The sequence below is a fragment of the Bactrocera dorsalis genome, chromosome 3, assembly GCF_023373825.1.
Source record: "Bactrocera dorsalis isolate Fly_Bdor chromosome 3, ASM2337382v1, whole genome shotgun sequence".
NCBI classification, from domain to species: domain Eukaryota; kingdom Metazoa; phylum Arthropoda; class Insecta; order Diptera; family Tephritidae; genus Bactrocera; species Bactrocera dorsalis.
This window is the reverse complement of record NC_064305.1, coordinates 83,190,450-83,211,258: the sequence shown is the minus strand read 5'-3', so window position 1 is coordinate 83,211,258 and position 20,809 is coordinate 83,190,450. Positions and strand designations below refer to the sequence as shown.

At 38.3% G+C, this 20,809-nt stretch overlaps 2 protein-coding genes across 18 annotated transcripts in view; both read left to right on the top strand.

Moving 5' to 3' along the window:
- Positions 1-11,921, top strand: part of LOC105226273 (uncharacterized) — a 36,079-nt gene extending 24,158 nt beyond the window's left edge. For all 3 annotated transcript variants that reach the window (XM_049451779.1, XM_049451780.1, XM_049451781.1), the window contains exons 4-15: positions 867-1,136; positions 3,086-3,276; positions 4,558-5,614; positions 5,823-5,982; positions 6,061-6,192; positions 6,312-6,561; positions 6,622-6,780; positions 7,948-8,245; positions 8,313-8,690; positions 8,750-9,078; positions 9,198-9,717; positions 11,437-11,921. In XM_049451779.1, the coding sequence (XP_049307736.1) occupies positions 867-1,136; positions 3,086-3,276; positions 4,558-5,614; positions 5,823-5,982; positions 6,061-6,192; positions 6,312-6,561; positions 6,622-6,780; positions 7,948-8,245; positions 8,313-8,690; positions 8,750-9,078; positions 9,198-9,717; positions 11,437-11,531 (3,839 nt within the window). In that variant the 3' untranslated portion in view covers positions 11,532-11,921. The remainder of the gene's footprint in view (positions 1-866; positions 1,137-3,085; positions 3,277-4,557; positions 5,615-5,822; positions 5,983-6,060; positions 6,193-6,311; positions 6,562-6,621; positions 6,781-7,947; positions 8,246-8,312; positions 8,691-8,749; positions 9,079-9,197; positions 9,718-11,436) is intronic.
- Positions 11,922-15,542: 3,621 nt separating this feature from the next.
- LOC105226272 (arginine kinase) overlaps positions 15,543-20,809 on the top strand; it is a 53,460-nt gene continuing 48,193 nt past the window's right edge. For 6 of the 15 annotated variants that reach the window (XM_049452934.1, XM_049452933.1, XM_049452946.1 and 3 more), the window contains exon 1: positions 15,544-15,918. The gene's annotated coding sequence lies outside the window, so the exon portion shown is untranslated. Of the gene's footprint in view, positions 15,919-20,809 lie in introns of all 15 variants that reach the window. The other 9 variants (XM_049452947.1, XM_049452937.1, XM_049452936.1 and 6 more) reach the window with 4 other exon arrangements.

The window sequence follows — 20,809 nt, the reverse complement described above, 5'->3', positions numbered from 1 at the left end:
GTCACCCAATATATTTCTTATCTTGCACTTCTACTATTTGGTTTTTATGAGACATGTTTAAATAAATGTGGACGAGTATACGTCAGAAAGTGAAAATGATGATTTTGCCAAATCGGTGATAATATTTGCTATACGCTAATATAAGTTTAGCTAAATTCTAAGTAAATATTTTGACTTAAATGGCGCTGATAGGCGATAAGTCGAGTTCTCGTACATCTTTGTAATCAGTTGATTAATAAATGAAAATTATTAATTATTTAAAAGGGGGTTTCCCGAGTACTAGTGTACAGCATGCTTAATTTATACTTTTAATATAATAAGTGCTCTTCGGTTACTTCTTCTTCTTACTGACATATAAAATAAATGTAAATGACACCCGGTACTGGCAGACCGAACATGTTGCTTTACTGCCACTTATCGTATAAATATAATATTACAGAAATGCTGTGAAGTCGTTACTTAAATATACGGTATGTACATAAATATAGGGTCAATGTATAAATTCGCAATAAATCTAAACAAAACACACACATTCGATACCGACAGCACAGATACTTGTACTACCGAATGCGAAGTTCAATTGGAATCGATAGTGGTGACTGTACACTGTACTACGAGTACTACTCTAAGCTGCCAAAGGCATTGTACTTGAATAGACAAACGATTAGCTGTTTGGACAGGCAGACAGATAGATAGATGCAGATATAAGCCAAAAGGCTATAAATGGACAGACGGCAAATATGCCCCTGCTCCTTCGTGACCACCCTGTCTGTTGGCTGTTTACTTTTCTGCCTTTTAGAACTTGTTTGTGTACACACCGATATATAAATTTATAAATAATTATCCACCACATTCTTTGCTTGCAGGGCGTCCACTGAAATTGGTGCATTTGCAACATCTAACAGATGCTAGCGACGTCGATGGAGGGAATGCAGTTGACGCTGCAGCCACTTTTGCTGCTGATCCAGTAACGCCGGCAGCTTTCAAGTCACAACCAAAGCAACAACCAACGCACCAATCATCGCATCGTGTCAAACGTTCTGACACCAGCGCCACCGCAGAGAGTCAAAGCGCCGACGCGCAACCGCAAGCGGCAAGCGTGCCAAGTGAGGACGTTGTCTCTGTGCAAATAAAAGGTGAGCTAATCACGACAAACACAATACATCAAATCGTTTCAGTTGAAATGTGCTCTGGCTTGAGTGCATTCTTAAGTGTCAGAAGATTGACAGCTGGCGCAGTCACTGCAAGATAAATGCTCTTTCGATCTATTTTTGTGCACAATTGCAGCTGGATTATGTAATTAAATTTACTAGATTATATCTTGGCTACTTATTGACAGAGTTTCGCACATAAATCTATTGTGTTCTGAAAGTCTCAGATAGTCCATCCGTTGAGTCCAACTTCCGATGACTCGTTCAAGCATTTCGACTGATAACTGGCGAATGAAACTAGTGATGTTTTGCTCCAAGGCCTGAATCGAAGCAAGATTGTTCGCATAGACTTAAGAATTTAGATATACTCACAGGAAAAAGTCTAACGGTGTGATATCACGCGATCCTGGTGGCCAATCGACCGGCCCAGAACGTGAAATTGCCTGCTCACAGAAGTGTTTTCTCAACAAATCCATTGATTGATGAGATCTGTGTGAAGTGGGGCTGTCTTGTTGAAACCAAATGTCACCAAGATCACAAGCTTCAATTTCAGGCATCAAATAGTCGCTTATCATGGCGCGATAACGGTCGCCAGTGACAGACTTTTGAAGAAATATGGACCGATGATTCCACCGGCCCACAAACCACAAGAATCCGTTGTTTTTTCTTGAATCTCTTTAGGCTGCTCTTCGTCCCATATTTTTTGCTTGTTTACATACCAATTGAGCTAGAAATGGACCTCATCGTCGAACAAATCTTGGATCGAAAACATCGGATCTTCAAGAGCCAACAAAGCGAAGCGATGTTACTTCAGAACGTCGAGCGGCTTCAGCTTTTGTACATGCTTTATTTTGTACGCTTTCAATATAAGATCTCGACATAAAATGTGCCAAGTCGTTTGATATGTTAGTCCAAGTTGCTGCGAACGGCGCCGAAACGGCTCTCCACAGTCTTCGTGGACACTCTCAGCTACGGCTGCTGTATTTTCTTCAGTGCGTGCTGGACGTGGTCTATTCGGACGAATATTATTCAATAATGAAAGCTGGGTCTCAAGATGGGTGGTGGTGTTGCGAATAGTACGCTCAGTAGGCCGACTTTTTGTTGGCCATAAGTTATACGAATTTTGGCACGGAAGTATATGAATAATTGAATTGATGATGATGTAGCTCTTTTGTCAGTCCGGGTCAAATTTGATATAGCCAAATACGACTTCCACAGCATTTTTGTAACAGAGGGTTATAAATCGTCTACCGCCAGAGTTGAGCTCGAGTAGAAGAGAGTAGTTAATCTGCATCCTATACTTCTGAGAATCGCACTTGTAACAAATTTATTTATAAATTCCCTTAGAAAATTGACCTTAAGCGAAAAAATGTTCCACAGATAGCAGTCATCACGAACATAATCACACGCATTCGAAAAGTAAATATTGCATACTTCGATGATTCGCTGTTCTTCTTTTGCATTTAGATCATTACCGCATATGATTTAGTGGCGTCTTTGATCTTGCAGCAAGCTGCTCGTACTTCGGAAGCAATACTTATTATTCCGGTCAATGCTGCTTGAAGTGAAGTGTCGGTGCGATGAGCAGAAAAGCGATTAGTGGTTGCCACAGCGTACAGCATAGCAGTGGCGCGATCACCGTTGCATGCAACAAGCGCTAACTGCGGCGCATACTGCATCAATATTTACATATCTATGGAGATTGCATATAAGAAAAATTATTAATATATGCGCGTACAATTATAGTATTTCGCCTTCTTTGGCGTGTACTTCTGCGCCGATTGTTCCACTGCTTTGGCAACTGCGCCACACATTTCGATCTTCGCAGCCTTGTTCATTTGCAATATATGTACATAGATAACTGTTTAATTTCTTTTGTTGCATTTATTTATCAGTTTTTTTGTTTGTTGTTTGTTTTTCTTTTTTGTGTGCAGACAACGACCAATCGGTGCACCTACAGCTACGCCAGACACCGAAACTAATCGACGATGCTTTTGTATTCATCCGACGCTATGCCAACTCGACGCAGTTCATTGAGGATTCGCATAAATTAGCCGAGCGGTATGAGCGTTGCTTTTACAGTAATGAAAATTCAGCACTTGACCTTTGCGATGATGAAAATGTGGTAAGTAACAAAACCAAAACAACAATGCCAACAAGATACAATACAATAAAATAATGATGAATGGAAAATCAACGAAGCGGTGAGCAATATTTGTGATGTGGCGTGTGTGCGCCGGCGATTGAGAGAGCATGAGCGTATGTGTAAACCACAAAAGTTAGACGCACAGCTGATTGTAATGTGGCTAGCTGTTAGCATGTGTAAAACAAGCGGATTGTATATACATTTAGGTGGAAAGTAGAGTGCACGGGTCACTTGACATAGCATGAAGGGAGTCTCATTAGCCAGCATAAAGGAATTTCTTATTAGACCCTACTTGTCTTATTAGCTGAAAAAGTTAGTTTTTGATTACTTTACTAATTTCGAAAATTGTATTAGTCCAAAAGATCTTTGGATAAGGGAATTTGCTCATTGTTTCACTGCGCTACTTCAAAAGACTTGAGAGAAGGGAAACCGTAAGGCTCAAAGCCTTACTAGACGAGCGAGTATATACTCTTAAAAAAAGGATGGAGTCACTTGGTAGTGGCCAGAAACGATTCTTTTACATATGGCTCAAGTATATCACGACTTCCGGTCCTAGATCCAGTTTCCTGTGAGTAGCCAAAGAACATCCGTTCGAGGGCGAACTAAAGTGTGAAGACAAAGAATCCACTCCATATGGTTGTGCTTTGGGACCCGCTACGTTAAAAACGCCCACAATGAAAAAGTACGAATAGCCTCGGATCGGGATTCGTGTTAGGAGAGAGACTCAATCGCCGAGCACTGTAATTCACCCCGGAGAAAGAACGTCTAGCTAAAATCCGCATCAAAGCGAAGTTCTTCAACATACCGCTGAATTGCGCCCACGCCCCGATGGAAGAGAAAAACGATGTGACCAAAGAAGCCTTTTATGAAGCACACGTATGAGAACTGCCCCACCACGGCAAGGAAGGTATCTTTGGCACAACAGTCGGTAAATTCAGCCTCCATAAGCCTCCCAGGTTTGATTACAGACGGATATAGCTAAGTCGCTTACCTCATCTCGCTGATCATTTATATACATACATATATGTATACTTTTTATAAGGTTTTCGGCGATTCCTACTGGGTGTTACAAAATTCGTGAATATTTAAGGAGTATATTAAGTTCAGGGTTTTAAAATATTGAGCTTTACTTTTGAAAGAAAAAGAAGATTTACACCACTTGTTGTTCGATTCGCCACTTTCCAACTTATTGAACTAAAACTAATCCCACGAACTTTTGCGGAATTAGAAAATTGTCACTAAACTATTACGAATTTTCAGCGCGGCGTTTTCCATCACAACTCCACCAACTACATAATCCATCCACTGCCAGCACGTTTCGGCAACTCAACCCACGTAATACTCGAATCGAACTATCACCTGCCACCCAAAGACACAAGGGAATCTGCCGTTATGCCATTGGCAGCAAGTGTACTTAACGCAAGCGTACAATTTGAGCCAGAAGAGGAGGGTTTCAACGAGTTGAACGACTTCCCGTTAGAACCCACCATAAGTGAATACACGGCACGTCCAGTGCGTAATACCGGCTATGTGACCCACGAAGAATACACAGAAGACACCACACATAACTACACATATCATCACAATGGAAGAGACGATAAACTAAAGAAATATGTGGATATAAATTTACGTTATAAGCCACGTTATCATCATCACAACAACGGCGAGAAGCAACAACAATTTCAGCGTCAGAAATATCAGCGACAGCGACAACATTTGCATCGTCAACAACAAGAAGCCCTATCCGCCAAACAGAAGCCGGAGAAACTGCCACAACGCCAAAGAAAACTAAAAGAACATCACCAACATCGCAAACAACAACAAGCAAAAGCAGCGTCAACACTGCTTGATCACATCGATTTGATGCACGATGACAACAACAACAATGCAGAAAACGTTGTTAAAAGCAAAAAGCACGATGACCAACCACAGCGTCGACGTCGTCGCCGGCGTCGTAACATAGCTTCGGGCAGCACGATGATACCACAAGATCTGTACATTGAGACGGCGATCTTTGTCGATCGTGATCTCTTCCAGCATATGTCGAAGAATTTTCCCGACAATACCGAAAGTCAAATGATACGTTTTGTATTGGCAATGATAAATGCCGTTCAACTGTTGTATCACGATCGCTCGCTGGGGCGGCGCATTAACTTCGTATTGAAACGTTTGGAAATACTTTATAATGATCCGGCTAGTTTACGACGCTCCGATGATATTGACACGTATTTGAGTAATTTTTGCGAGTGGCAGCAACGTTTAAATCCGCCGCAGGATAGTGACACCATGCATTACGATCATGCAGTGATCTTGACAGGTGGGTGTGGGAAATGGTTGTGGGCAACGCAGTTGCTGCAGGGGGAGTGGGAACTTTTGAGAGTGTCACTCGTGAGAGAAAGCTTTATAGTTGTCCGACATTTCATTAATATTTTGCTAGAGTCTGCTTTAAAACTGTTAACTCTATTAAAGCTTTCTTTTATCAACAAACATGTACACTTTATCTCATAATTTTTTTTTTCATTCAGGTCTCGACTTGTACGTTGTGGATAAAGGCGGTAAGAAGATCAATCAGGTGGTTGGTCTTGCACCAGTGTCCGGCATGTGCACGAATACTTCTTCATGTACCATCAACGAGGGCAAACATTTCGAAAGTGTTTTCGTTGTAGCGCACGAGATCGGACATAAGTGAGTGAATTCGTGCAATGCAGTAAAATACTTGATTTATTGCCATATTTTTTCAATTTTCCATAACAATTTATGTAGCCTTGGCATGCGTCACGATACAATAAACGACCGGAATTGTGATCCCTCACGATATATTATGTCGCCTACATTGGGCAGCGGCAAGACGACATGGTCGGACTGTTCGCGTGATTATTTGGAAAAGTTTTTGAGGTGAGTAACATGTGAAAAAATATTTTTTTATAAATTTTAATAACGGTTTTAATAAAGAAATATATTTATACTATTATATAAAAAAAATTATTATCCATAATCAATATTTTTCTCTCCAGAAAAGGTTTAGGCAGCTGCCTCTTCGATCACGGTCAATTTGCCAACAATTTGGATCACTTGGCTGAGGGTATATTGCCGGGCGAACGCTTTGATGCCGATCAGCAGTGTATGCTTAAGTATGGACGCCCTTCAATGCGTGCTAAAAATCAAAAGCAATCCGATATTTGCACCGATTTACATTGCCAGCGCGATCGTCATACTTGGACGTCGCATCCGGCTTTGGAGGGCACCACGTGTGGCCCAAATATGGTTGGTGTTCTTGGCGTTTTTGTTGCTTTTGATTTTTATTTAGACCATTAAATATTACAGTGGTGCCGTAGCGGTACGTGTGTAATACGTCCTGCTTATGTTGAGCCCTACCATACGCCTAAGCTTGCATCAACTGCTAGTAAAGTGGGTTATGAGAAGTCGAATTTCTTGGAATCTAGTAAAACCGGACACTATTTGCATGAATACAACTATAATAAGGTGAGTGACTTATACTATTCGTTTTGACTGCACCTAAGGTTGAAAATAGAGTGGTAAGTAAAATTAATATGGGAACCTCAAATTAAGTAAACTTATGAAGGACCATATCGTGGAAGCATACCACTAACTCTCTGTAAAATTTAAAACTTTTACGATGCTGTGATAACTGTTGCTCTACAAAGAATATCTTAGTTCCATATCAACACCGTAATAAGCTAGAAACCCAATCACGGTCACACTTTTCGATTTATGCGTGTTATTTTTCGAAAGTCTAAGTATACAGAGTTTGTCCGGAAAGTAATAAGACTGCGTCGATTTAAAACATTTATTGAACCAATCGTTACAATTCGTTAAAAAATTTTAATGTAGGTTCCTTCTGCGTCGATGCAGCGCTGCCAGCGCGATTTCCAATCTTTGAAGGTGTTACGGTAGGCATTCTGCGGAATAGCCTTGAGAACCGAGGCGCATTTTGCTTGGATCTCCGCTGTCATCTTAAATGCTTGCCTTTCATCGGACTTTTCAGGAAAGAAAACAAAAAAAAATCCGGGGGTCCACATCTGGGTTGTAGGGCGACTGCAAAAGCCTTGGGATCCCGGCCTTGGTTAGCGTTTGAGTCTCTTGAGGACTTCCAAGTAAAACTTGGCGTGGACGGTTTATCCAGGAGAAACAAATTCATGGTGGGCAATGCCTTTGATGTCAAAAAAGATAATGAGCATCGTTTTTACTTCGGATTTGCTCATTCTTCCGGTCTCCATGAGCGACTTCTTCCCGGCCCTCCAAAAAAGCCTGGTGCCACCGAAACACACCACTTCTTGCTAAAGCAACATCTGTGTTAGCCTGCTTGAACATATCAAACGTCTCTTTCGCAGATTTACCGAGTTTTACTCAGAATTTAATCGCGTACCTCTGCTCTAACGAACGCTGCATTTTCGGCTTACACCACTCACAGAAATATGTCGTTCTAAAATGTTTGTCCTGACTCTTCAGATGCTCGGAGATAACGCCCCTCAATCCAGTCGGTACGCGCACGATCCGAAGTACAGTCGCGGCGGAAGAAAATCAGGCCTATAACTTGCTTGACAAACCCTGTACTTCTCTTAGATAACCGTTATAAATTTGACCTATTCGTACCTTATCTCAAAATTGTTTGTTTTTTTCTGGTTATAGCCTGTTAGTTGGAGTGAATGGAGCGAGGCGAGTGAATGCGCTTCCGGCTGCCTATATGGACCTTCGCGTCGTCTGCTCGAAGGCAGCACGGGTCTACGCACTTACTCACGTCGTTGTGTCGATCATTATAGACGCTGTCTTGGGCCAGCGCATAAATACGAATCTTGCGTAGCAAAAGATTGTTATAGCTCAAAAATCGTTATGACAATTGAAGAATTCGCTTATGACAAGTGCATTCGTGCGCAAAAGTCGGATGCAGAACTGACAGGCGAGGGCGTGCAGATAATTGGCGATATTGGTGGGTAACAAAATTATTTGCATACTATTACAACTACATTTTTACGATCTCATCTAAATTTTTGTAGAGGAATCTTGCAAAGTTTACTGCCGCACGAAAACGAATGGCACTAAAACGCGCCGTTGGACTTTCCCTGAGGGCACCACATGCCGCACTACACTTTACAAAACCGAAGATATATCATATTGCATTGGTGGGCGGTGTGAGAAGTTCTCGTGTGACAACTCGACACACAACTACTACAAATTGGATCCGCATTTTTGCGAGCAACGTAGGACGTCGCCAGCACGTGCCGAGGAATCGGAGAGTCGACGCTACAACACGGTGCATGCCGCCACTGCTAGTGGCAATAACTTAGGTTATAATAAAAATTATCATAACAACAACAACATACCACAGTACAACATTTATGCGCCCACAACATATCGTAGTAAATACGAGAATGGTGAGTAATTTCGGTGCATTTCAAAAAGTGGAATTTATCATTCACCTTTTTTTTTGCAGAGGTGGCCGTACGCAGTTTCCATGGTCAGGAGCGCGAATCGCCCTACAAACGTAAATCGGGCGGCTATCAGCCGTGGAATAAATACAGTTATCCGCTGCGTGACACAGCGCAACCCGTGGCGCAGCCACAGCCACCAAAGCCGCCACCTCCCGTCTCGGCCTCTTTAGTGGCGCTGGACACGGCAGTAACGGCGGCGGCGGCAGAGCCTGAATGGATTGTCAAATCGGGTTGTCATTCGAGTTGTATGGCCAAATCGAAGGGCATTCAAGTGGTGACCTCGCGTCGCACCGGTGCCAATAACATACAGTTGTGCACGCATACCGCCAAGGTATAAAGCCAAATAGGAGCACAACTTTTGTGCGCCAATAAATTTTCCACATTTTAGTTTGCTTTTGTTGTTTTTTTTGTGTAATATTAATTTTCAAATTTATTGTTGAATTATTGCAGCCTTGTGAACGTTTACTGTCGGCCACCGAACATGCGGAACACACTTGCGCGCGCTACAAACAGAAGGTGCGCGGCCTCTCTGGCTATGGCACGCAAATTGCGGCGAGCGTCGATGAGCCGGATAGGAGCTGTCGTGTCGGCTGCCAGGATGAATCTATTAAGTATCGCTTCTATTTGGTGAATGGCCGGTATGGGCATTTTCCGCTTGGCACTAAATGCTCAAACACCGAGGAACGTTATTGCGTCAATGGCAAGTGCTTGGAATTTGGGCCAGACAATATACCGTTACAGCAGTCGCATATCAGTTTGGCCTTGTTTCGCAGTCGCCGTCGCCGTTCGCTGCCGTCGTTTGATGATGGGTTGTCACAGCGTGAACCTGTGTTGCCTACGGTGGAGAGTGTGCGCCAGCGTCGTAGCTATCTTTACTTTGACCCCGTAAATATCACGGAAACAATCACACAAGATTTCATAAATAGCATTGTGATGAGTATAATGGACTTTGAGCAAAAGAGTGTCGAAGGTGAGTGAATTTGTGGAAGTCTTGAAAATATTTATTACAAAATGAAGAATTTTTGTTTTAAAGTGTATGACAGTTTCGGGCTTCTAGCAATATCTTAGTTTTTTTAGCCTAAAACAGGATTAATATTTTGAAGTTGGAAGTTCTATAAGCCCTTTGACCTACTAACATTCCATTGTATGGTATTTTGAACCTTTCTGGTAAAACTCCCCACAAATTGTATAGTATCTATGTATATAAATTTTCGTGAAGAATTATTGGTCTTTATATGACTAATATTCATTTTTTAAGCCGCTGAAAATTATTTTATAGGAAAGTCAATAAATCGGTATTGAAAGTCAAAAATTAACAAAGGCTCTTCGAAGAAAGGCTGCACTAGAAAAGAAAGTGCCAACCGTTGACATTGAAATGCAAAGCTCGACAGTGAAATCAGCAGCAAGATTCGTGGCGTTAAATGAATTCTGTGCAAGAACCATGGGAAATAGCACGATAATTGTATAAAAAAATCGCATACCATTACGCTTCATCTGAGAGTGAAGGTTTTAAGTCATAATAAAAGGGGGTTGGATGGCCCAGAGTTGTTAAGATAGCTTATAACGCCGGAAACGACATTATATAATATCAATATATACATATGACGATTGAAAAGCAACAATTAAAGCAAGAATCTCACATCCTATTGCGTCAGAGAATATCGTTAGAAGGAGGGAGTAGATATAGTGGCTACCGAAAAGGCATATGTTTTGCTACCGACCCAGCCCAAGAATGAAACAAGTCGCTAACAACGATGCACAATGAAATTACCGAAAGGGCTGACAGACGAATCAGGGTGATATGGAATGTCTTAAGGGCATACAAGATCGCCAAGATCATGTAGAAGAGAGCAGACGGGAAACTGGCAAGTTTTCTACTCAAATGATATCGAAAAGACGATTGGTAGTCTAGTCACAGGTTATAATTTACTGGGATCACATGCAAGCCGTAAGGGATCTATAACCGATGGCAGTAGATATGAGAGAGATGTTGGACCACCTTTTCTGGTTAGACGGTTGGTCTAAAGAGATTGCACGTGGACTGCTACATATAGTCTTTTGTGAAGCCATAGAAAACAAGAAATCCTGCATTCAATGTAGGGCAGGTGAAATCCATGATGGTGTATCCTTGGTAACGCTTAATGACCTACGGCCTTCAAGGCCTTTCAACTCCTGGACGACTTTAGCCCTAGGACTCTGCTTAGACATCTAGGAGCTTCGCAGTTTATGAGACTGGATGAAGTGTCAAAATTAGTTGTCAAGTATTTTACAAACTTCACCAAAAGCGTTGACGTCCGCCACACAAATCGTTTTATTAATTACCTTTCATCTGGCATCATAAACGCCAGGTAGATCAATATATGATGTGACAGCTAGCCTTGGAAACTTACCTTTAATTTTCGGAAAAAAACGGGATGAAAAGCAGTTTTTGTGGAAACAATTATATCTTTTGATTTGTAATAATCCATCTTTTATGAACTTAATTCCTTTATTTGAAGTGATTCTAAAGCGAGTCAAAATGATCTTGCAGGCTTTAGGGGGTTAAGATGGGAGGATGAAACCTTTCAGTTGAATATAACAATATGATAGAGAAGAGTGGAATTAAACATTTTTATTTATAATATATAATATTCCTCATCTTATTGCAAAAAAAGCCTTCGAACTAAATCATTTGCCTAACTCATTTCAGATGAATTACTCAATCGTGATCACATCGAATTCAATAATCCCATACACATAGCAACAGAAGAGGAAGCAACAACGGAACTCCAAGCGACTACATGATTTCTTGTATCTATTTTCTTTGTGAATTAGCAGCAACAAATATCGAATTGCAAATTATTTATACCTAGATATCTAACTAATATTTTAAAACACATACACACACATATTTATGAATATATGTATTTTATGTGTGTTTCGATCAGCGAATTAAACAAGCGTTGAAGTGTGTGTGCGCGCTATTGTAGTGATATTTTCATTAGGGTTTTGAATAAATCATAGCTTTCGAATTGATCTTAAGTTAAAAACAGAAAAGTAAACATTATTTATGTACATATGTATGTACTTTATTTGCGTATAATATAATAAGCTGATAAGGTGTCTTATTGGCTGAACATGAATTGTAGAATATGTAGTATATGTATTTACAATAAATATTTTTAACTAAAATAACCTTTTTTTTGTCTTTTTTAACGATACATGGTGGGTTGACAAAATACAAAAGTTAGAAGGTTGAAAAGCAATTTTTGGAAGTTGCCACTTGCTTAAAATTTAAATTTTATAAAGTTTATTCGGTAATTAAAATATTACAATAGAGGAAGTAGACTTAAGTAATATAAAAATAAACTCAATTGAAACAATATATTTTGGGAAGGTGTTGCCACCTGTTTAAAAATTCTAATTTTACAAAAGTTGTTAAGATGACTGAATTTTTAGGCTAGGGTCAAAGAAACTTAGAAAATCCTACCTTAGACAACATTTATTTGTCTTTAATAAGTTGCCACCTGTTCAAAGATGTTCGTGAAATAATATTGAAAAGATAATTCAATAATTACATTAATATACATATTGAGTAAAGTGGTTAAGGAAAACTCTTAATTAAAACTGCATATTTTTTAGAAGAGTTGCCACTTAATTAAAAATTTTAATTTAATAAATCTTTCAGTTGAATAAATTTTTTTGACGAAGTTGCCACCTTTTTAGCAAATTAATTTATTTTCATTTACAGTTTGGGTAACAAACAGAATAAAGTTAGAAAAGTTTAAAGTTTATACTACATGTTTTCATAAGGGTGGCCAGCTGTTGAAAATTATTTTATAAAAAGAATTTATAAAAATAATAAATATTGAAATATATGCACATACACACGTAGGTATAAACTTAAAAAGTCCGTGATTGATATCCACTGAAGAGGATTTCGAAACGGGTTGCCACTTGTTTGAAAATGTTAAGTCAAAATTCATACAAAATAAAAAAAATCATCGACATGGAAATCGAACTTGAAAAAATCAATTTTAATTGAAAATAGTTGTTGCAGATGTTGCCACTGTTTTAAAATTTTTAGTTTATGAAATCTATAAAAAAATACGAATTACTGCAAGCTGGGTACCAAGCTAAAAAAATTTTGAAATCTTACAGTTATATATATATTTTTTTTAAGAATTTGCCATCTTTTCACAAATGTAATTTATTAAACTTTATAAAAAATCGAATTAATGCAAAATTCACTTAAGAGGGTTAAGAGGCTTAACGTTCAAACTACATATTTTTGAGAAGGGTATATAACAAATTAAATTTTGTAATATTAGTTTCGAATTAAAAAAATTACAACTTTGTTCTAACGGATATGCTTTCGAAAAGGGTTGCCAATTGTTTGAAAGTGTTAAGCGAAAATTTATAAAAAAATGCAGAGACTGCTCAGCATTGGTATTCGACTTGAAAAGTTTGGAAAATGTTGTAGTAGAAATTGTTTTTTTTTTTAAGTAGTTGCCACTTTTAAAGAAATATTTTATAAAATTTATAAAATAACCAAATTAATACGAGATAGGTATTAATTTTGATAATTTTAATTTAATAAATCTTTCAGTCGAAAATATTTTTTTGAAGGTGTTGCCACCTTTTAAAAAATATTTAATTAAATTTATAAAATAATCAAGTTGACAATTATATCAAATTTGTTAAATTAAACTTAATAAATCTTCCAGTCGAAAATATTTTTTTTTTAAGAAGTTGCCACCATTTCAAAGAAATATTTTTAAAAATGTACACATACAATAATCGAATTACTGAAATATAGGAAAAAACAGTGTTAAGACGGTTAAATGTTGAAACTACACATATTTTTAAAAAGCGTTACCACTTGTTTGAAATTGAATAAGAATGAAAACTGATAAAATGAATTAAATATTTGGCAAATATTTAATATTAGCAATTTAATATCGAACTAAAAAGATTAATGAATAACATCCGTCGGAGGCTTGTTTAAATAGGGTGGCCAGCTGTTCGAAAATTGCAAAACTAAAAACGATTTGGTAAACTAAAATTAGATTCCACAAAATTTTGAAAAAATTGTATATAATTAAATTAAATGTAACAACAATTATAAATTAAATATAACAACAATTTTAATAAACAAAAATTTTCAGTTTTTAGCGGTCAGAAAGGGAGAATGATCCATATGTTACGAAGAAATAACCGCTTGTGATATATACATACATATATGTTGTATACATGATACAAAAACAAAAATAATCATTTAGTGACAAAATTCCGTTAGTTTTCTCTTAAAAAGCATTATATTACTTTAACTGAAGAATACTTTTCGGAAACGCGAAATAAACATCGGAAGGCGCCTAAAAGCATACTACACAATTACAATGTTTTCCTAATAAATAAATGAAACAATATACCGACGGCTAAAGAAAAGTTTAAATGAACTTTACTAAGCCAAAACAATACGAAATCGATCAGCGGTTAAAACGCTAACATTTACGACTTAACATACACACAAGCAAACATATTTTAATACAAATATAGGCACACAGCTGCACACATGCCATAAAACGTATTGGTAAATGTATGAAATATTGAAAAATAAATTTGCTGCATTATCCGGCCTGTCATAAAACTAACTTTCATAGGTATTAAGTGTAAAAGCCCGTGTGCTGGCAAGTCGCTGCAATCAAGGTGGCAAGTGTTGAGTATTCGCACCCGCCAAACTCTGCATATCGTGCCACACCTCCATTTAGCGCCGCTTCCACGCAGAGTACATCATGATGTAAATACCCACATAGTTGAACCCACTTGAACTAATAAACGAAAGGCGGAGCGGAGGGTGGCAACCGCTAGTGCAAAATATGAGGAATTTCGGTAGATAGTTCGAAAAGCTGAAATACGACACCACATTGTGAATGGAGCTGGCTCGGCACGCGAACATTGAAATGCCATTAGTACACTTACAATGTACAACAACAACAGCTAACGCCATTTTATTTGTACACTTGCTGCAAACAACAACAACACTTGCACAGAGTCCGAAGACAGCAAGGCGCAACATTCTGCGAAAGCCACTGCCACTGCCACTTTCTCAACGAAAGTGAAAGAGGAAGTGCAAAGTGAAAAACGAGCACGAGGGTGAAGACATCAACGAAAGCGAATGCGAAAAAAGCAATTATGAAACTGCAAATATTCACTTCGAAGCATGTGTTTGTATGTGTGTGTGTGTGTAAGTGTCTTGCCGAACAAATATGAACCATTGAGGATGAGCAGATAAGGCGAATATGAGCTGGCGTGAGTTGTGCAGGAAGGAAGCGTGCGAAAGGCGGACAATATGCAAATCGAAAAAGTGGGAAAATGCATTTGTGCGAAAACAAGCAAATAGAAATATGAGAATATAAGTATGTAAGTAACGGTACAAACATTTGTACATACAAATATTGGAGTGTGTATGTGTGTTTGCAACTGTGTAAGTAGAGTAGGGCAAATTGATTGCGCCAATAATGTGAATCCAACACAGTGAATGACTGCAATATCGCCGCATATTTGTTCCTACCAGCGGCGATAGAGCGACTTCTGCAGACGGCAGCCAGTAAATAAAAGTGCAGACATACACACAAACAAATATTGGTAGTTTGGTGTGTGTATGTATGTTTAGTTGCGGAAAGTGTATGGCAGGTGCTGGCATCGTCGCCGCTACGTGCCAAGGAAGAAATTAGATAAAACACCCGCGTCGAATACGGTAGGTCACAGTCGGCGGCAGGATATGCGACGCGTAACTTCGCGCAGCGGGCGACCTTTAAGAAAGCAGCGGAAAGTGATATTCAAGAAAAAACAAAAAAAAAACTCGAATAGTCTCTAATAGTGAAAACGGATCATAAATAACGATTTGAAGTGTTATTTGCGGTTGTTGACACAAAGTGATTTAGATAAAGTGATATGAAGTGAATAAAGTGTTGCATGTAAATCTAGTTTACGCCATCAGCAGTGAGAGATTTATTGTGGTGTTTTTCTGTGCGCTTTTCGAAAACGTATTTGTGGAGTTTGAAATGCAAATAAACAATGCCGTGAACATATTTGTGCATTGAATTATAAAAATTGCTTTTATGTACACAAAGAGTATTAGAATTGTTTTTTGAAATATTTTTAAGAACTGAACTCTTAAATAGGGAAGGTAAAACATTCTTAGGAAGTTATTTATCATTTAAAAATTATAAAAAAATAAAAAAATTTCTGGTTCCATTACAGCTTCAGACCCTTCGCTGTTGCATTTATTGTAGCTACTATATTTAGTCCTGCCATAAGTTCTGTTACAAAATCAGACCGTTTTAAAATTGAAACCATAACACATTTTTTATCAAGTTAATTTTGATTGATAATGCGTCTATTGAATACACGATGTACAAAATTTTTTTTGTAATGATCTTCTTTTGTTTTTAAGCACGCCCTAAAATGCTCCGGCTATTGATGAAATAGCAGCGCACACAGTTTTTATTGGTACTGGCGACGCTGCTTGTTGCAAAGTATTTTTGAGACTCTGCAAATTGCTGTGAAGTATGCGAAAGCCGGTGTTCTCTACCTCCGACTACAAACTGCAGTTTGATGGATTCAAACCTGGACTTCCAGCCAATCATCTGCAGCTATGCAACTAGTAATATTGCGTTAAGACCTTTGTGTGGTTTTTGCCTTGTCAGCAGCTGGCTGGTTACCACGTTGAAGCCTTGGAATACGATTTTTTAGTCTTTAAAAGTTTTTGCCTAGATTTTGTCATTTTTCTTATTAAAAAATCTACAACACTGAACATTTTTTCATTTGAACAAAGTATACTTTTATAGCCTTTGCCTGGTTTCCACTGAAGCAGCCGCTTGCATTTGTTGAGCCTCATTTGTTTCAAGCGCCTTGTTGGAGGATCACTAGTGGACCGTCGGTAGGCTTTCATATGATGATCATCTCGAATAAGTCTTGCCATTGAGCAGGTCGAGATATTTATATCACTTGACATAATTTTTAGAAAAGTTCTGCGAAAGACTTCGGTTTATGGTTGCCCAGATTTTTTATAAAAATTTGTATATCGAATTTCTTTCTCAAGTTCCGACAAATAAGCAGTTTTTGCGGAGAAAAGAATAAAAGTTTCTGATCGATATTTAAAAACCCTAGAGAATAATTTTATGTAGGTAAGCATGTCTGAATAAACTCAGAGCATCTCGCGGATCATTTATGTCATATGTACATATACATATATGTTATATGGTCTATGAAGTTTTTTTTCGGAGTATTACAAGCCTGGTAGCAAACTTAATATATTCAGTTCAGCGTATGAAAATTTTTGAGTTCCTTTGGTTCGTTGGTCTTTCCCATCAAAATTCATTCAAAACTATATCTAAAACCTTCCACGCTTCTTTTTGACCTACATATAGTACTATATATCCAATACATGTATATCCAATTCTTCTTCTACTTTATTGGTCGTTGCCAATGCGGAAGATTTCCACAGAACCTTTCATCGCCCATGCCTCTGCACCATAAAGCAGGACGGGGATGATGAGTGACTGGTGAGTTTGGTCTGTGATAGTCGAGAGAGTACTTTACTTCTCAATTGCCTACTCAATCCGAAGTGCCTGTTGACAAGAGTTGTTTTGCGTTGGATTTCGAGGCTGACATTGTTAGATAGAAGAAACTGCCTACGACTTCGAAGTTACGTAAGACTGTCAACAGTGACATGGGAGCAAAGTCGCGAGTGAACGTTTGTTTGTTTGAAGACAGAAGATATTTCTTCTCGCACTCGTTTGCTTTACTTCCTTAACCAGCCTGGAGAAAACAGAACTAACTGCGCGGTAGCTGAGGCCAATGTCAATCTACATGTGCTTAAAAAGTGTTAATATATATTCTTGTATGTAGATATGTATTTTTTATGTCGCACAAAAGAAAAAGTAATTATCAGCATAAAAATTAATTCACTGAATTTAACGACATGAAATATAGTTAATGGTAAAGTGTGTGAGACATGGAAATCCACAAACGTGTCAGTAAGTAAGAAAATTGTCAATAGATAAGAAAGCAGTATAATGATTTCATGAGTATAAAGACGTAGAGAAAAAAGCAAAAGATATTAAATAAAATGTTTAAGCTTTTACCGGGTACAATGTACCCCCTAACACATTCTTATTAAGCTTTCGTCTAAATCTTTACGGTGTTGGGGAACCAGATCCAGGCTATAAACTGAGTGCATAAAAATCTCGAAGCTTCAGGCGAGTCACTATTAATGTATGTGGCCTGATGTTTTCCTGGTCGTTTTGGCCAAAGCTGACCGCTTTCGGGCGATTGTTTCCTTCAGACGGGTCAATTGTTGAGAGTACAGGTCCAAATTAAGAAGGTAGGAAGTAGTAGATCGCTCCCAGACAATCACGCATGTTTCAAACCCGTCCTTCTAATCAATTCTGCCTTGACTACTATTTGCGTCACATACCGCGATTTAACCACATCCTTTTTTGCTTAACGATGTCATAAGTGACCTACCTTTTATTACCGGCAACCATTCACTTAAGAAATGGAACGGTTTTATTGCCAATTAACAGCGATTCACAGAAATTTTTTTATTCAGTATTTTGGGACTAGAAAGAAATGTGCCGGTTTTTAAATAGCTGGGTAAAAGTTGTCATCTGGAAGGTTAGGCTTGGTCGTGGGATTGATTTTCGATGGATCGTATTTCTCATCCTTAAACTGCTAGAAAATTGATCACCAGATCTTCATAAATCGACAAAGCCTTTTGAGCCTACTACAAATTTATTAAAGCGGTTAATACGAATCCCACACATCCGCACGGTGATTCCAACTCTACTTCCTCCATACAGCTATAACAAAATATTTTGCCGTATCGCCTGTGAAATATGGAACAGTGTCCAGTCACAATATACATATACAATTACGGCGATTCTGACTTAGCTAAGGTCGATTAGTTAAGGGGAGTTTTTACCCTTCACTCTGAACAAGAAGGATTTGACAGTCAGCCAAGTTCCCTATTGGCGTTTTCCGAGCTCACAGAAAGTAAACATGTCCAGCGCTAGAATGCAAGAGAACTACGTAATATCGACTCGCTTGCAATCCGATGATATTGGAGTAAGAGTGTCTTCCCAAGCAATCTCATTGGCTTTGCAGTTTCCAGCGATTCTGCTATGACCAAGCACACAAGTAAGTCTAATGCGGAAGAAGCTTGATTCTATGGCCTACCCACCTAGACTAGTTATGAGCTGCTAGGCTATCGGTTTGAATGCACACCTCTCTGAAGGAAGCTGCACTTCAGAGCAGTTGATCGATTGGTGGCACCTATCTCCGTTTGAAAGGCGTCCGATAGCTTGAAACTAAGATTTATGAAGAGCTCTCGACAGAACGCTTTACCATATATAAATAGTTTACATATTTATGTATATCTAAGAGAGTTTTTGTAAGTACCTGATATCTGAGAGTATGTCTTAACAGCACTTTATAGTATGAATTAGTATTTTGCTGCCAAACGAAGCAGTTTTCGAAGAAAATTCCAGAACTTATGTTAAGATAGTACTATGACTAATTGCTTTTTGAGATAATGATCCTCCTTTGCCTGATTGCCGACAACTGCAAAGTAGAGATTATATATTTGGAGACTTATGTACATACATACATATGTGTGAAATGCAGAAGCTCAATTAATCATTGTTAAAATTTGTTGACACATACATTTGTACATATATACATATGTGTGTGTGCATATGGGTAATTTGTGGCTAACCTTGCATGCGTGTGAAACATCAAACGACAGCTCAATTAGAGTGGATACCAAAATAATACTAAAGTTAAAAGGTAATTGAAGGCCTATTCCAAGACGTATATGTAAAGCTTCGACAATAAAACCCAGATAAAAGTATATGATATAAAAATGTGTATATTTGTATTTGTTTGGTGACATTCTTTTAAGTGTGTCAACTTTCTTAGGAAGTAGGTCAAGTTATTGAACACGTGCATGTGAAGTGCGTCAATCGCATTTGGCATTGAAAACAAAAATGCTATCATAATCCAAAAGAAAGTTGGCACAATGAGCCGCTATTTAAATGTTGTCGGTAAATTACGGCTTTGTCAAATAGTTATCACTGGCAGTCAAAGAGCTTCATGGCCGAAAAACTAACCTTAGTCGGTTCATCGAACGACTCTTCTATTTCCACTTTCACCACTAGCACATTAAGGAATGCTCAAGCAAGCTTAGAACCTGTGCCAAGAGACAGTTAATTTATGTAAATATGAGTAAAGCAACCTTGAGTTGTATAGTATAGAAGAAAATTGTTGTTTGTCGCTTTCTGGTCAAGCTATTGTCGCATTCAATTAACCAATTGATATTTTATCTTAATTGCCATTCAGCTGGACGACTTGACGAGTGTTTATCTGAATGAGCGTTACCACTTGGCAACAATGCGATGACTAAGCGCCAATGCTATGAGTGAATTAGTTGTGAAACACTTTTTTTTTATCAATTTCTCCAATTGGCTATTAAATGGTGTCACTTCTGTCGCTTCCTGTGTACATTTTCAAGTAGTGCTCGTTACTGTTATTTTTCTTTTGCAAAGAAAACACGCGAAGCTAGTCTGTAGGCAGCCCACCCCTGCGCCAACCTAAATTCGCTAAGCATTTATGCTTGTTGTTAGAAACTTTTGCTGAGAAAACTATAACAAAGTATCGATCAAATCCAATTGCCGCTATCTAACACCAACAAAATATTAATTTTTTATCTATGCTTTATCGATTTGCTTTCTATTGCCGTTTGGGCTCTTCTTTGCGTCGTTTTTTCAATTTTAATTTTCTGCCACCACGTTTCACGTTTCACGTTTTCAACTTCACCACAACTAAGCCACTGTTTCATTATTAATTTAGTTCATTCTCAATGTATTTTTTTGCTTTTGCTATTTTTTTTCGCGAACGCCCACGCTCCAGCTGGTCAGCCGCTAGCTAGTGGTCAGCAGTGCATTTACCGTTAAAACTACATTCACTTTATTCATGTCAAACGGTATATTGTCTGTTTGTTGGTCGCACGGTTAACT